Source organism: Chiloscyllium plagiosum, chromosome 17 (assembly GCF_004010195.1).
Source record: "Chiloscyllium plagiosum isolate BGI_BamShark_2017 chromosome 17, ASM401019v2, whole genome shotgun sequence".
NCBI classification, from domain to species: domain Eukaryota; kingdom Metazoa; phylum Chordata; class Chondrichthyes; order Orectolobiformes; family Hemiscylliidae; genus Chiloscyllium; species Chiloscyllium plagiosum.
In genome coordinates this window covers 66971808-66988268 of record NC_057726.1, presented here as the reverse complement: position 1 = coordinate 66988268, position 16461 = coordinate 66971808, and the positions used below count along the sequence as shown (strand labels likewise).

General features: G+C 42.0%; 1 protein-coding gene across 2 annotated transcripts in view; it reads right to left on the bottom strand.

Annotated features, from left to right (window-relative positions):
* Window positions 1-16461, bottom strand: part of si:ch211-122f10.4 (cathepsin A-like) — a 50490-nt gene that overhangs the window by 18360 nt on the left and 15669 nt on the right. For both annotated transcript variants that reach the window (XM_043707364.1, XM_043707365.1), the window contains exons 2-3: window positions 11615-11726; window positions 645-782 (exon numbers count right to left, since the gene is read on the bottom strand). In XM_043707364.1, coding sequence (XP_043563299.1) covers window positions 645-782; window positions 11615-11726 — 250 coding nt within the window. The remainder of the gene's footprint in view (window positions 1-644; window positions 783-11614; window positions 11727-16461) is intronic.

Sequence of the window (16461 nt, the reverse complement as noted above, 5' to 3'; positions counted from 1 at the left end):
TCTCCTGTTCCCTGGATGCTGCCTGACCTGCTGCGCTTTTCCAGCAACACATTTTCAGCTATTATGGGAACTTCCTTTGCCTAAAATCACTGCCATATTTCCAATGGTACAAGAATGGCAACTCTTCAAACTCCTGGTTTGATTCTGAAGCACTTTGGGTGTCTTGAGGTTATGAAAAGTACTATTGAAATACAAACTTTTTATCCCATAATTAAAAATGTCCTCAGCTACAGAACACCACAATTGACAACAACACATCCACAAGATTTTATCTGTCCCAAGTGTCAGAAACCTCTCTGAATTATTACAAACCAGTGGTCGGAAACAAATAAAAATAGAAATTTATGGAGAAGCTCAGCAGGTCTGGCAGCATCTGTGAAGAGAAAACATAGGTTAATATTTTGAATCCAGTGATACACCTTCAGAACACAAAAAGCAAGAAGGCATAAAATAGGGATCAAAGTTTATAGGAAGGAGGGCAGAGTTTTGAACATTGGAGCTAGAAAAGCAAAGCGTGGTTGTAAAGGGAGCAGTGTCAATGGAGTAATACATCATGATAGAGTGCCACAGAGATTCCCAGCCCCCAGTAAACAGCTGGCACTATCTGGCAGGGCCTAACAGAGGACGCAGATTGGGCACAATACCTCATCATCGTTGGTGGCATAGTTTTGATCATCCGAGTAGGAGAAACCAACTCCGGCCGGGGACTCCAGGTAGAGAACATTGGCCACTTTATTCCAGCTGTATTTATTGATGTAGAGTGTGCTGCCATCATCATTCACCTGGAAGCAACACACTGGAATCAATGACCTGGATCTACAGTAACCAATTCCACTATGCATGTTATCTTCCTATTGGCCAGTTGGTCATAGAGTCAGATGTACAGCACAGAAACAGACACTTAATTCCAATGCATCCATGCCGACCAGATATGCTAAATAAATCCAATCCCATTTGCCAGCATTTGGCCCATATCCTTCTAAACCCTTTTCATTCATATACCCATCCAGATGCCTTTTAAATGTTGAATGACCTTCCTCTGGCAGCTCATCGTCAGCCCCCAACACTCCAGGGAAAATAGCCCCAGCTTATTCAGTCTCTCCCTATGTAAATCTTTTCTGAACCCTTTCAAGTTCCACAACATCCTTCTGATAGGGAGGAGACGAGAATTGCACATGGTATTCTAATAGTGACCTCACCAACATCCTCTTCAGCCACAACGTGACCTCCTAATGTCGATACTCAATGCACTGACCAATAAAGGAAAGCATACCAAACGCCTTGTTCACTATCTTATCTATCTGCGACTCCACTTTCAAGGAGCTATGAACCTGCACTCCAAGGTCCCTTTGTTCAGCAACGCTCCCTAGGACCTTACCATTAAGTGTATAAGTCCTGCCCTGACTTGCCTTTTCAAAATGCAGCACCTCGTATTTATCTAAACTGAACTCCGTCTGCCACTCCTCAGCCCATTGGCTCATCTGATCAAGATCCCGTTGTTCTCTGGAGGAAACCTTCTTCACTGTCCATGGCACCTCCAATTTCAGCATCATCTGTAAACTTACTAACCATACTCCTATGTTCAAATCCAAATCAATTATACAAATGACAAAAAGCAGTGGATCTAGCACCTATCCTTGTGGCACACTGCTGGTCACAAGCTTCCAGTCTGAAAAGCAACCCTCTGTCTTCTACTTCTGAGCCAGTTCTGTATCCAAATGGCTAGTTCTCCCTGTATTCCATATAATCTCACCTTGCAAACCAGTCTACCATTAGGAACCTTGTTGAATGCCTTACTAAAGTCCATATAGATCACGTCCACTGCTCTGCCCTCATCAATCCTCTGTTACTTCTTCAAAAACCTATCAAGTTTGTGAGACATGATTTCCCACACACAAAGCCATGTTGACTATCCCTAATGAGTCCTTGCTTTTCCAAATACATGTAAATCCGGTCCCTCAGGATTCCCTTGCCCACCACTGATACCAGGCTCACCGGTCTGTAGTTTCCTGGCTTTTCCTTAGCACCTTTCTTAAATAATGGCATCACATTTAGCCAATATCCAAACTTCCGGCACCTCATCCATGGCTATCAATGATACAAATATCTCAGCAAGGGGCCCAGCAATCTCATGCCTAGCTACCCACAGAATTCTAGGGCACACCTGATCAGGTCCTGGGGATTTATCCACCTTTATGCGTTTTAGGACATCTTGCATCTCCTCCTCTGTAACATGAACATTTTTCAAAATATCACTATTTATTTTCCCAGGTGCTCTACCTTCCACATACTTCTCCATAGTGAACTCTAATGCAAACTATTAATTTAGTATCTTCCCACATCTCCTGCGGTTCCACACAGACAGCCTTGCTGATCTTTCCATGGCTCTATTCTCTTCCTAGTTATCCTTTTGTCCTTAGTGTATTGTAAAATCCTTTTGGATTCTCCTTAATCCTAATTTCCAAAGCTATCTCATGTCCCCTTTTTGCATTCCTGATTTCCCTCTGAAGTATACTCCTACTGCCTTTATACTCTAAGGATTCACTCGATCTCTGCTGTCTATACCTGACATATGCTTCCTTCTTATTCTTGACCAAAACCTCAATTCCTCTGGTCATCCAGCATTCTCTATACCTACCAGCCTTTCCTTTCACCCTGACAGGAAGATACTTTCCCTGGACTCTCGTTATCTCATTTCTGAAGGCTTCCCATTTTCCAGCCGTCCCTTTAGCTGCGAACATCCATCCCAATCAACTTTTGAAAGTTCTTGCCTCATACTATCAAAATTAGCCTTCCTTCAATTTAGAACTTAAATTTTTAGATCCAGTCTATCCTTTTCAATCTTCATTTTAAATCTAATAGAAATAGTCACTGCCCCCAAAGTGTTCCCCAACTGATACCTCAATCACCTGCCCTGCCTTATTTCTCAAGAGTAAATCAAGTTTTGCACCTTATCTAGTAGGTATATAGAACTTAGAAAAGCACAGCACAGAACAGGCCCTTTGGCCCACAATGTTGTGCCATAATTTAATCCTAATGTCAAATATAGTAACTTAACCTCTCAATTCACTGCTATCCATGTGCATGTCCAGCAGTCGCTTCAATATCCCTAATGACTCTGCTTCCACCACTCCAGCAGGCAACACATTCCATGCATTCACAACTCTCTGCATAAAGAACCTACCTCTGACGTCTCCTTTATACCTTTCCCCTAATATCTTCAAAGTATGACTTCTCGTACCAGTCAATCCTGCCCTGGGGAAAAGTCTCTGGCTACTGACTCTATCTCTCCTCTCATTATTTTGTACACCTCGATCAGGTCTCTCTCTTCCTCCTTCTCTCCAGAGAGAAAAGTCCGAGCTTATTCAACCTTTCATCATAAGGCAAGCCCTCCAGTCCAGGCAGCACCCTGGTAAACCTTCTTTGTACCCTTTCCAAAGCCTCTGTATCTTTCCTATAGTAAGGCGACCAGAACTGGACACAATATTCCAAGTGTGGTCTCACCAGGGGCTTGTAGAGCTGTAGCAAAACCTCGCGACTCAAACTCGAACCCCCTGTTAATGAAAGCCAAAGCACCATATGCTTTCTTAACAACCCTATCCACTTGGATGGCAAATTTGAGGGATCTGTGTACTTGCACACCCAGATCCCTCTGTTCCTCCACACTGCCAAGAATCCGGTCTTTAATCCTATATTCAGCATTCAATTTCGACCTTCCAAAATGCATCACTTCGCATTTGTCCAGGTTGAACTCCATCTACCATTTCTCAGCCCAGCTCTGCATCCTGTCTATGTCATGCTGCAATAGCCCTCAATACTATCAACAACACCTCCAACCTTAGTATCATCTGCAAATTTACTAACCCACCCCTCAATCTCCTCATCCAAGTTATTTATAAAAACTGCAAAGAGCGGAGGCCCAAGAACAGAGCCCTGCGGGATGGAAAGTATTCTGCCTGGACTCCAGGCAGAATACTTTCCATCTACAAGGACTCTCTACCTTCTGTCAGCCAGCCAGTTCTGAATCCAGACAGCCAAATCTCCCTGTATCCCATACTTCCTAACTTTATGAATGAGCCTACCATGGCGAACCCTATCAAATGCATTGCTGAAGACAACATACTCTACCATCATCGACCTGTCTTGACACCTCCTCAAAGGAGAAAGTGAGGACTGCAGATGCTGGAGATCAGAGCTGAAAATGTGTTGCTGGAAAAGCGCAGCAGGTCAGGCAGCATCCAGGGAACAGGAGAATCGACGTTTCGGGCATAAGCCCTTCTTCAGCCCTGAAGAAGGGCTTATGCCTGAAACGTCGATTCTCCTGCTCCTTGGATGCTGCCTGATCTGCTGCGCTTTTCCAGCAACACATTTTCAGCACCTCCTCAAAAGAACTCAATAAGATTTGTGAGGCATGACCTGCCCCTTACAAAGCCACGCTAATTCCATTAATCACAATATGCTTTGCCAACTAGTCATAAATCCTGTCCCTCAGAATTCTTTCCAAAACTTTGCTGACCACAGATGTAAGACTGACTGGTCTGTAATTGCCAGGGATTTCCCTATTCCTTTCTTAAAAAGAGGAACAACATTCGCCTCCTTCCAATCCTCCGGTACGACTCCTGTGGAGAGTGAGGAAGCAAATATCCTCGCTTCCCAGAGCAGCCTAGGATAAATCTGGTCTGACCCTGGAGACTTATCGATCTTAATGTTTTCCCAAATTTATAGCACATCAACTTCATCAATCTTGATCTGGTCAAGACTGTATCCCAGCTCCTCTAAGTTTTCCACATACTGAATCAGAAAATTTTCTTGTACACACTTAAAATTCCTCTCCATCTAAACCCTTAACACTATGGTAGTCCCAGTCTAATTTTGGAAAATTAACACCCCTTACCATAATCACCCTATTACAGAGGAACTTCAATTATCTGGAATTCGATTAACTGAATATCGGACTATCCGGCAAGATCACAAGGTCCCGATGCGTGGCTGAGCTATGTTATCCAGCATTCAATTATCCAGAAATCAATTAACAGAACAAAATATTCCCCGCCCTTGTCCTTCAGACAAGGAGGTTCCTCTGTATTCTTATAGATAACAGAGATCACCTTACAAATTTGTTTCTCACTGACTATTGGGTGGGGGGGGAGAAGAGGAGTTGATGGTACAATCCTAATAAGGTGATCAGCCCTTTCTTATTTCTCAGTTCCACCAAAATAACTTCCCTGGACATAGCCCCAGGAAATTCCTCCACAAATACAGTTGTAATGTAAAATGCCTAATCAAAAATGCCACTGTCCCTCCTCTCTTGCCCACCTTCTGATCCTTCCTATAGTACCAATACCCTGGAACATCAAGTCTCTGTAATTGCTATGATATCCCAGTCCATTTTCCTAACCATGCCCGGAGTTCATCTGCCTTCCCTGTCAGGCCTCTTGCATCAAAATACATGCAGTTTAATTTATCAGTCCTATCTCGTTCTCTACTTTGTTCCTGCCTGTCCTGCTTTACCTACTGTTTTTCCCCAACTATACCAGTCCCAGACTGATCACTTTCCTCACTTATTTCCCTGGGTACCCTCCTGCCCTTACTCGTTTAAAGCAGGTCTAGCAAATCTCCCTGCCAACATATTAGTCCCCTTCCAATTCAGGTGAGATCCGTCCTTCTTATACAAGTCACTTCGACCCAAGGAGAGATTCCAAAGATCCAAAAGTGTGAATCCTTCTCTCCTGCACCAGCTCCTCAGCCAGGCATTCATCTGCTCTATCCTCCATTCCTACCCTCACTAGCTCGTGGCACTGGGAGTAATCCAGATATTACTACCCTCAAGGACCTACTTTTTAAATTCCTGCCTAGCTTCCTATATTCTTTCCTCAGAATCTCAACTTTTCTATTATAGATAGCTCTTATGGTAAGGTAAGATTTTAAACCCTGGTCCCTCGTGATATTCAGGTGTGTCAAAAATGGTCCCCTCACTCGATTGTGCTCTATTCTACAGACTCCTCGAACAATAATTAGTTCAGTTGAGAGAAACAGTTTCGCAAACACACTGACAAACAGAGTTTCAAGTCCTCTGTGCTATATTGGATTAATTGGGGTTAGGTCCTTCTTATACAAGTCACTTCGACCCAAGGAGAGATTCCAAAGATCCAAAAGTGTGAATCCTTCTCTCCTGCACCAGCTCCTCAGCCAGGCATTCATCTGCTCTATCCTCCATTCCTACCCTCACTAGCTCGTGGCACTGGGAGTAATCCAGATATTACTACCCTCAAGGACCTACTTTTTAAATTCCTGTCTAGCTTCCTATATTCTTTCCTCAGAATCTCAACTTTTCTATTATAGATAGCTCTTGTGATTCCACGCCTCTGTTAGCAAGTATCTTTTTATGTGTATTCAAGGACCCATCCAACCAATACCTTCCACCTGTATATATTGAACTTCAAAACAAAGACCTGAGGATGCTGGAAATCAGAAACAAAAACAGTAATTTCTGGAAAAACACAGCTGGACTGGCAGCATCTGTTGAGAGAAAGCAGATTTGATGAAGGGTCGTTGGACTGAAATGTTAACTCTGCTTTATCTCTGAAAATGTGTGTAAGTTTTGAGGAGATAGGGAAAGAGTTAAGTTTTGAGTTTGTGAAACAAAAGGTTCAGCTAAGCGTGACTCAGATCAGGTAAGGACTTGCAGTAAACAATGGGGTGCTGGAGGCAAGGATTGTGGGTTAACAAGGTGGAAAAGCATTCCTTATGTAAAGCCATTTAACAAGATGAAGCATTCAGTATGTAAGGTCAGTTAACCAGGTGAAACGTATTCATTATGTGAAGCCAGTTAACAAGGTTAAGAACATTCATTACGTAACAACAGATGGCTTAATCTTTACTATTGACACTCGCTGATTGTAATGGTCACCCAATCAATATGTATGTTGCCTTATCAGGATGCTCCTCCCTGAAAGCGACTATATACTTCATTAATAATCCACTGTTCCAGAGAAGACCAAAAACCCATGTCTCTGTGCACATGTGCGATCAATCTCTCTCACTCAGGGCCCGGAATAAAGATGAAGGAGGTTAAACTATACGGTGTCTATGAGCAGTTTACTTCGACTGGGGGTGTGGGGGGGGGGGGGGGGGTGTGGTGGTAAGTGGGATGACAATATTGGCGTTGTCGGCAGGATCCAAACAAATAGTTAAGATTGGAAGGTGTCAGTGATCACCCAGAACATTAGTATCTTGAGACGGACGGGCCCACAAGGTAAGATTTTAAACCCTGGTCCCTCGTGATATTCAGGTATGTCAAAAATGGTCCCCTCGCTCGATCGTGCTCTATTCTACAGACTCCTCGAACAATAATTAGTTCAGTTGAGAGAAACAGTTTCGCAAACACACTGACAAACAGAGTTTCAAGTCCTCTGTGCTATATTGGGTTAATTGGGGTTAGAGTTTCCTGGGTTCAAGTCCTCTGTGCTGTAATGGGGTTAAAGTCCCCTGGGTGGGTTAATTTCAGGTTCGAGTCCTCTGCACTGTATTGGGGTTAGAGTCCCCTGGGTTTTATTGAGGTTCAGGTCCTCTGCGCTGTATTGGGGTTAGAGTCCCCTGGGTTTTATTGAGGTTCAGGTCCTCTGCGCTGTATTGAGATTCATATCCCTGTGTCTAATTAAGATTCGAGCGCTCTGTGTTTAAGTGGGATTCAAGTTCTCTGTTTAATTGAGGTTCGAGCCCCCATGAGGAGTAAAGTGAGAAAGGGATTAAAGTCTCCTTGTGGCGAAATTTGAGGCACTGCGAATGTTTCTTCTGGGGAAAGAGTGTGGCTTGGACTGCAGCACTATGTGGTCTGCTGCGAGGACTTTCTCTTTTTAGAAGTGTAATTTCGGTGAGAGAATGAAAAAATAAATAAATAAAAACGAGAAATGCTGAAATTAAGGTTGTACTAATACTTGGGTTGAAAGAGGAAAGTTTCAATCTAAGTTGTGCCATGCTGGGAGTGTTTGATGTTTAAAAATTTTGGTTTGTTAAAATACTGGCTTAGAAAATCCTTTTAAGTAACTGTTTTGTCTTGTTTGAATCAGGATTTCCATACAGTTTGTTTTGTGGACTACGTAATGGGGCAGATTTTGTTTTTATATTGAAATTGTACAACATTATGTCCTTTTTAAAATTATCGAACTTGTAACCCTAAAACACATTGATTGAGTGCCTGGAGTCCCTGATTTGTTTCAAATTCTACAATACCTGTTTTAAAAGAAAAACCCATTTGGGTCAGTGGTCAAGCTATAGCCAGACGAGAGTATTCTATCATAATATCTTTGCTGCTGTGTTTTAATACAGAGTGTTCACCAAAGGAAAAGTGCATTTTGAGCTTGATGTTATGTTAAGATTTTCTAGAGAATATTAGAACTTGAGGCTGAGCTGTTTCAGTTCTGTTCGTTATTGCTGAGATTTCAATGGCTCCCTTCATATAGCAAATTCAAAAAAATGTTGATCCCTACCAAAGTTGTCACTGTAATTCTGACTGTTTTATTTGGGAAGTTTTGTTTGGAAAACATATTTTAAAATATTCAGCATTTGTTTCCCACGAATATTTGAGATTTAAATCTGAACTGAAACTGCCTCTTCAATTGTTAAAGTCCAGGACACATCGTTGTTTCCTTACTGTTCCAGACTTTCACATTAGCCAAGTTTGAATTTGTGAAAGGAAAATAATTTTTGAATAACCTGAATGAGGTACCTGAGGTTTTGATTTTAGGACCATTGATCGTTGTTTATAATTGACTGAATTGTTTAGGCAGTACAATTTAAAAGTTTATGAATTGTATAAAAATTGAAAACGTCATAAATAGTGAACAAAGTAACAGGCTTTAAGAATTCAAATAAGGTTGAAACAGGCAACTTAGTGTAGTTAAAAAAATCACACAACACCGGGTTATAGTCCCACAGGTTTAATTGGAAGCACTAGCTTTCGGAGCGCCACTCCTTCATCAGGTGATAGTGGAGGACACGATTGTAAGACACAGAATTTATAGCTATAAATTCTGTGTCTTACAATCGTGTCCTCCACAACCACCTGATGAAGGAGCGGCGCTTCCAATTAAACCTGTGGGACTATAACCCGGTGTTGTGTGATTTTTAACTTTGTACACCCCAGTCCAACACCAGCATCTCCAAATCATGACTAGTGTAGTTAAGTGTGTGACTGTCTTCATACCTTGGTAAGGAAGGAATGAGAGGGGAAATGCAAAGATACTTCCAGTAGCTAACATCGCCTCTAGACCTTCTCCATTCACAGGTAAAGCACGCCTTTGGACCACTGCCCGCCCCTCCATAACCTGATCCAACGGATTCAATCAGCTCTCCAGTCATGAGCATGAAAAATGAAGTAGTTAACAGTGAAGAGGAGGTCGGTACGCTTTTTGTCAGTAGCCTTCACACGGACATTAAACTACGTGAGCTTTACCTCATCTTTTGACCATTTAAGGGATATGATGGTTCACTGATCAAGCTAACATCAAACCAGCCAGTTGGTTTTGTTCCATTTAACAGCAGAGTGGGAGCTGAAGCAGCAAAGAATGCTGCATTCACCGCGCCTGCTGCTGCGCTAGTATCCTCTATCTGGAGCATCTCTGCAAGGACGGAAGCCTCATCAGTTTTGTTAAGTATTTAACTGCCCTAATCGAAGAATTCAGATTTCCCCATGGATTGACACAGAAGGACAGACTGAATTTTGTTTTCAGGTTGGTCTTTACTGAAGGAGATTTTGGAGAACTGGCTCATTTCCATGTGACTTGGAGGGAATGGAATGGTCACGAAGCATTGTGGATTTAAGAACTTTACTGGTGAATGTTTTTTCCCCACACGGGAGGATTCTTCAAATTCTATTTACTGTAACGGACTAGTAATTTTTGGTATTATAATAATTGTATACTGTATGTTAATAGCTTGCTTAAAAACTGGCTGTCAGAGTCTTATGAAAGCTGGTAGTGCCATCTAGGTGGTTACCATGAAAATATAAAAGGCAGGAATGAGAATGTGTATAAGGTATGAGCAGGTAAGGAAAGAGTTACGTTTTGAGCTTTGTGAAACAAAGGTTCAACTAAGCATGACTCTGATCAGGTAAGGACTTGCAATGTAAACAATGGGGTGCTGGAGGCAAGGGTAATGGGCTAACAAGGTGGAAAAGCATTCATTATGTACAGCCATTTAACAAGAAGAAGAATTCAGTATATAAAGTCAGTTTAACAAGGTGAAAAGCATTCATTATGTGAAGCCAGTTAACAAGGTTAAGAACATGCTTTGTTTAACAGCAGATAGCTTAATCTTTACTATTGACACTGATTGCTGATTGTAATGGTCACCTGATCAATAGGTATCTTGCCCTATCTGGATGCTCCTCTGCTGTTCCAGAGGCTGAGAACTGATGTCTCTGTGCACATGGGCAATTGTTCTCTCTCCCTCCGGGGCCCAGAATAAAGATGAAGGAAGTAAAACTATACTGTGTCTCTGAGTGTTTTACTTTGACTCGGGGGGGGTGAAGACTGGGACGATACCTCCACAGACACTGCAAGACCTGCTGTGTTTTCCAACAATTTCTCTTTTTCTATATTGAACCTCAAAAATGAATGCAACTAACAGCCTGGACCCTTAAACTCCATACTGCCCAACACCCCTTACATCTACTCACAAACATCTCTAGGTCTCCACATACCGTAGGAGCACTCCAGGATCTCTCACTACCTCTTGTGCACCCCACTTCTCCAACATTTTATTTTAGTAGTCGAACTTTCTCACTGACCAATAAAAAAAATCATTTTCTTGGTGTCAAACTGAGAGGCACCTCACTGTTGGCCACTGTAGCTCACGGACTCTGCGGAGCCTAGATTTCAGCTCTATTCCATACCTAGAAAGGCCAGAAGGAATTTTCAGCAGCTGTGTGTCCTCCTCTCATCTCTTTCATCATCCATGCACGTTCCCACACCTCATACCAAAACACCATTCTCACTTTCCGCATGGCCGTGTATAACTAAAACATAGAAAACAGGAGCAGGAGGCCATTCAGCCCTTTGAAGAGAAAATGAGGTCTGCAGATGCTGGAGATCAGAGATGGAAATGTGTTGCTGGAGAAGCGCAGCAGGTCAGGCAGCATCTAGGGAACAGGAGAATCGACGTTTCAGGCATTAGCCCTTCTGAAGAAGGGCTAATGCCCGAAACGTCGATTCTCCTGTTCCCTAGATGCTGCCTGACCTGCTGCGCTTCTCCAGCAACACATTTCCATTCAGCCCTTTGAGCCTGGTCCGCCATTCAATATGATAATGGCTGATCATCCAACTCAGTCACCTTTCCCACTTCACCCCTATACCCCTTAATTCATTAACCCCATGAACTACATCTGGCTCCTGGATGCACAATCCTGGATGGCAGTGAACTAGACTAACCAGAAGATTGCACTTTCACCTCTAATTTGTACCCAGGGAGGTGAACGGGGTGAGGGGAGGTTGGTAGGTTGGGCACTAGGTCAAGACAGAACCAGGAACTTAAGCGAGAGTTAAAGCTGTTGTTCTGCCTGAGATTATTCATCACTGAATCTCAATCCTCACCCTCCAGTAAAAGAAATACTTACGTGCAGAGGTCCATTTTCAGAGAGGAATCCATCTAAGGAACTGCACCCAGGCCCACCGTTCAGCCACAGGACCATAGGGTCTTTGACTGGGTTTCGCTGAGACGTCACAAACCTGCAAGACACAAAACACTATTTTATTTCATAATCTGTTGAACTCTGGTGACACCCTGCACAGGGGTTTCACTTCTTCCCAAATCGATATTATTGCAATGTATTTAACAGATGTGAATGCATCTGTGAACAGGAAGACAGAGTTAATGCACTCAGTCGAATAAGACTGTTCTTACAAAGTTGAATTTATCTGACCTCAAAATGTTAACGCAGTTTTGCTCACGACAGATGTGGCCAGATCAGCAGAGTATTTCCTGAAGTTTTCTTCCTTCAGATTTCCAATATTTGTAGCATTATGCTTCATAGTAATTACATTTGATGATAATACAAAAAGGTGGGAATGCAAGCTGAGAGTTCTTTAGGTTAGTGACCATGGCCCAACCGTCTTCAGCTGCTCCATTAACAACCTTCCCTCCATTGTTAGGACACTGAGACGGACAGCCGAATCAGTCTTACAATCTCTGCATTCATAACATCGTAAAATTTAAACTGTCAAAGTCCCTCAAAATTAACCTCAATGGTTCCTAACCAGACATGTGAATAACCAGTCACAGGCTCAGTGGATAATCAATTCCAGACCGTTTGAATCTTAAATAAAAGACTGAGCAATTTATTAACAATATAGGAAGATTAGCAGAAGAAAATTAAATGATGTAAACCCAAAAATCTTTGCTTCAGTCCCATTCGTGCAAAAGACACACAGGCAGACACACTTTCGGGATAAATAAAAGAAATTAACAAAAACTGGTCAAACTCTTGAAGTGGTTTTCATGATGTATTGTTCCACAGGCAAAGATGATGGTTCCTTGGCTGATTTTCTGAAGTTGTTGATCAGGATCATGTTTTCAGTTCACTCAGATAACAGCAATGAAACTTACAAGTTCAGAAATGGAAGATTGGGAGCTGCTCGTGGGAGGTTAGACAGTGAGTTTTCAAATCTTGATGCTGTATTATCATCAGCCACATTACTTTTCACAGAAATCAGAGTCTAAAACCCTATTCAACTGACCACTTTTTGACAGACTAACATCTCCTCAGTGAAAGCCAGTAACCACCATCCGATAACTGTCACCTGCTTGAGCAGAAGGTCTTTTTCCTGACTCGCTGGAACCAATTCTCAGATTCTGACCTTTGTTAATACCCATTCTTTGCTGTCTGTTTAAACATAACGCTCTTCCCCATTTACCAAGTGTCTAGATCAAACAACACCCTGCAAGTAACTTCCAGGTCTGGCCTCATGAATAACCAAAAACTTGTTTGATCTGTTTTCCTTTTAACACAAGCAGTTACCCACAGTCCAAAAGTCATCTTTAGCTTGTGGTTCCTATGCACAGCTCCAAATCATAATTGGTGAAAAGGAATAAAATACAACTAAAATGAAAACAATATATTGTCAGTGAGGACTCTAACACCAGCATTAGATCAGGAGTGGGGATGTTTACTAATGATTGCATAATGTTCAGCACCATTTTCAGATACAGAAAGTAGTCTATTTTCCATTGGACAGTGTCCAGACTTAGGCTGAGATGTGGCAAGTGACATCTGCACCATACAAATGCCGGGCAAATGACAGTTCCCAGAGAATCTAAAGAATCATCTCAACATTCAATGGCATTACCATCACTGAGTCCCCCACTCTCAACATTCTGAGAGTTACCATTGACCCAAAACTGAACTGACAATCTGAGTATGGTGGTTACAACAGCAAATCAGTGGGTAGGAATTTTGCAGTGAGTAACTCACCTCCCAACTCCTCAAGGGCTGGTCACCATCTATAAGCACAAGTGTGATGGAATACTCAGTCATAGAAAGTCATAGAGTCATACAGCATTGAAACAGACCCTTTGGTTTCCCAAAACTTGACTAGTCCCATTTGCCTGAGTTTGGTCCATATCCCTCTAAACCATTCCTGCCAACCGTTCATGTCTTTTAAATATTCTAATTGTCCCTGGCTCTACCACTTCCTCTGGCAGGTTGTTCCATACATACACCACCCTCTGCGTGAAAAGGTTTCCCCTTCAGATCCCTTTTAAATCTATCCCCTTTCACCTTAAACCCATGCCCTCTAGTTTTGGAGTCCCTGGGGGAAAAAAATACCCTGGTTAATCACCTTGTCTAAACCTCTCATGATGATTTTATAAAATTCTATAAATACTCCCTACTTGCCTGAATTAGTGCAGCTGCAATAACACTCAAGAAGCTGGGCACCACCCAAGACAACGCAGCCTGCTTGACTGCTGCCACTGAGTGTTAGTGGTGGAGGAAGGAGCGAATGTGGCAGAAGTGTGTACTATTCACAAGATGCACTGAGACAGCACCTTCTAAACCCACACCATTGCCATCTACAAGGACAAGGGTAGCAGATATATATGAAAACCACCCCTGCATGTTCCCCTCCAAGACATGAAATCAACCTGACTTGGAAATATATCACTTTTGATTAGTCAAAATCTTGAAACTCCTTGCCCAACAGCATTGTGGATATACCCATATCAAATGGACCTCAGTGCTTCAGAAGGCAACTCATCGACAGCTTCTCAAGGGCACCTGAGGGTGGGCAATAAATGCAGTCCCAGTCAGCAATGCCCAGATCCCATGAATACAAAAAAGACAACAAGCCTTTATTGTAAGGGAGTTGGTGCTCAAGGATTAAGTCTTGCTACAACTGAATTGGGTCATAGAGAGACCACACTTGGAGTACTGTGCACAATTTTGAGAAAGATTAGACTTGTTTTTTTAATAGATATTTTTATTGAAAATTTAACATATTTTTACAAGTTTACAAAATATAAAAAAACAAGTATCAACATTGATATACAATTAAATCTTAAATAAATAATAACCAAAATTTAACAAAAGAAAAATAACAAGAAAAAAAACTTAACTAACTACTAATCTAACCTACAACTAACCAGAGTGTATAATTAAGTCTCTTACATTATTCAAATAAGATTTTAAAAAACCGACAGAAATTGGGTAGTGAGATACATGCTCGGAATATATTAACATCAAATCGTAACAAAACTCATACTCATGCAGGATTCCTCTGGGGCCCCGGACCAGCCAGGTTCACCATCGCAATTAAATAAAAGTCCTTGTTAGGATGGCCGAAATATCTGTATTTATATAATTCAAGAAGGGCTGCCACATTTTATGGAATAATGCGGTCTTTTGGCGCACCATATTTGTAAGGAAGTCAAGGGGAATACATTCCATAATTAATCTGTGCCAATTTGAAAGTCCAGGGGGGCCCTCAGCCACCCAGTTTACCAAAATATTTTGCCTTGCACAGAAAGAGAGAATAGAAAATAATCTCTTCCAGGGAGGGTAAGTTCGAAAAGCCCAAAAGGAGAGATACAGGGTCCACTCTAATTTCCGTTCCTAAGATTTCTGTCAGAGCGCTTGCTACTTTAGTCCAATATCTATGGATCTTACGACAGATCATAAGCAATGTACAAGAGTGCTCACCTCTATTTTACATTTGGGACACATTGGAGATGCTCCTGCCTTAAATTTTGCCAATCGGTCCGGTGCTATATGGGCCCTATGAAGTATCTTCAACTGAATGGCCTGAGTTCTGTTGCAGATGTGATTCTTCTGGCATTTTCCCAAATGTCATTCCATGTTTCTATAGAGATTTCTAGTCCCAAATCCTGATCATGTTTTAAGCAGATTATCCATATCTCCCGATACTTCATCATGTAATAAATGATAAATAGTATTGATGGAAGATACCTCCATTGGCCATAGCACTCTACATTCTCTATCTGATTTATAAAAATTATTAACATAATCTTCTTCTGTATGTAATCTCGAATTTGGAAGTATCGAAAGAGGTATCCATTAGGTAATCCAAATTTCTGACGCAGCTGTTCAAAAGACACCAGGACCCCTTCTTTAAACAGATCTCCTAAACATGAGATACCCCTGGATCTCCAGAGTAGACTTATATTTAAGGCAGGAAGAAAGCGAGGACTGCAGATGCTGGAGATCAGAGTCGAGAGTGGGTGCTGGAAAAGCACAGCCGGTCAGGCAGCATCCGAGGAGCAGAGAATGAAGGTTTTGAGCATTTGCTCTTCATCAGGAATCCTGAAGGGCTCTTGCTCAAAACGTTGATTCTCCTGCTCCTCGGATGCTGCCTGAGCTGCTGTGCTTTTCCAGCAACACACTCTCGACTTGCACTTAAGGCAGCATGGTGAAGGTTCACTAAAATCAGTTCCTGAGATGACAGGGTCACCCTGTGATGGGAGGCTAAGTAAATGGAATCCACACTCCCTGGAGATAAATAGAGAGGGAATGTCATTGAAATATTGTCCGATTCTGATGGAATTAGACAAGGTAGGTACTGAGAGGTGGTTTCTGCTGGTTGAGGAATCTAGGATAAAAAGGGGCAAGTCAGGATAAATGGGAGCTCATTTAGGACAGGACAGGACAGGACAGGACAGGACAGGACAGGACAGGTGAGGATAAATTTCTTCAAAGGAGTTGTGAATCTTAGCAAATGTCTATTACTCCAAAAAAGAGGGTCACAGATGCTTCAACACTGACTACATTGAAAACTGGAATACAGGTAGACAGATCTTTGATCAGAGGAAACCAAGGAATAAGGTGAACGGGTAAGAAAATTGAGTTGAAGCTATGATTGTAGTGGAGCAGGTTCAACAGACTAACCTTTTCCTACCTCTATTAATCACATCTCAGAGGTTCTAACTAGGCCAAAGTGCTGACAAGTAAAA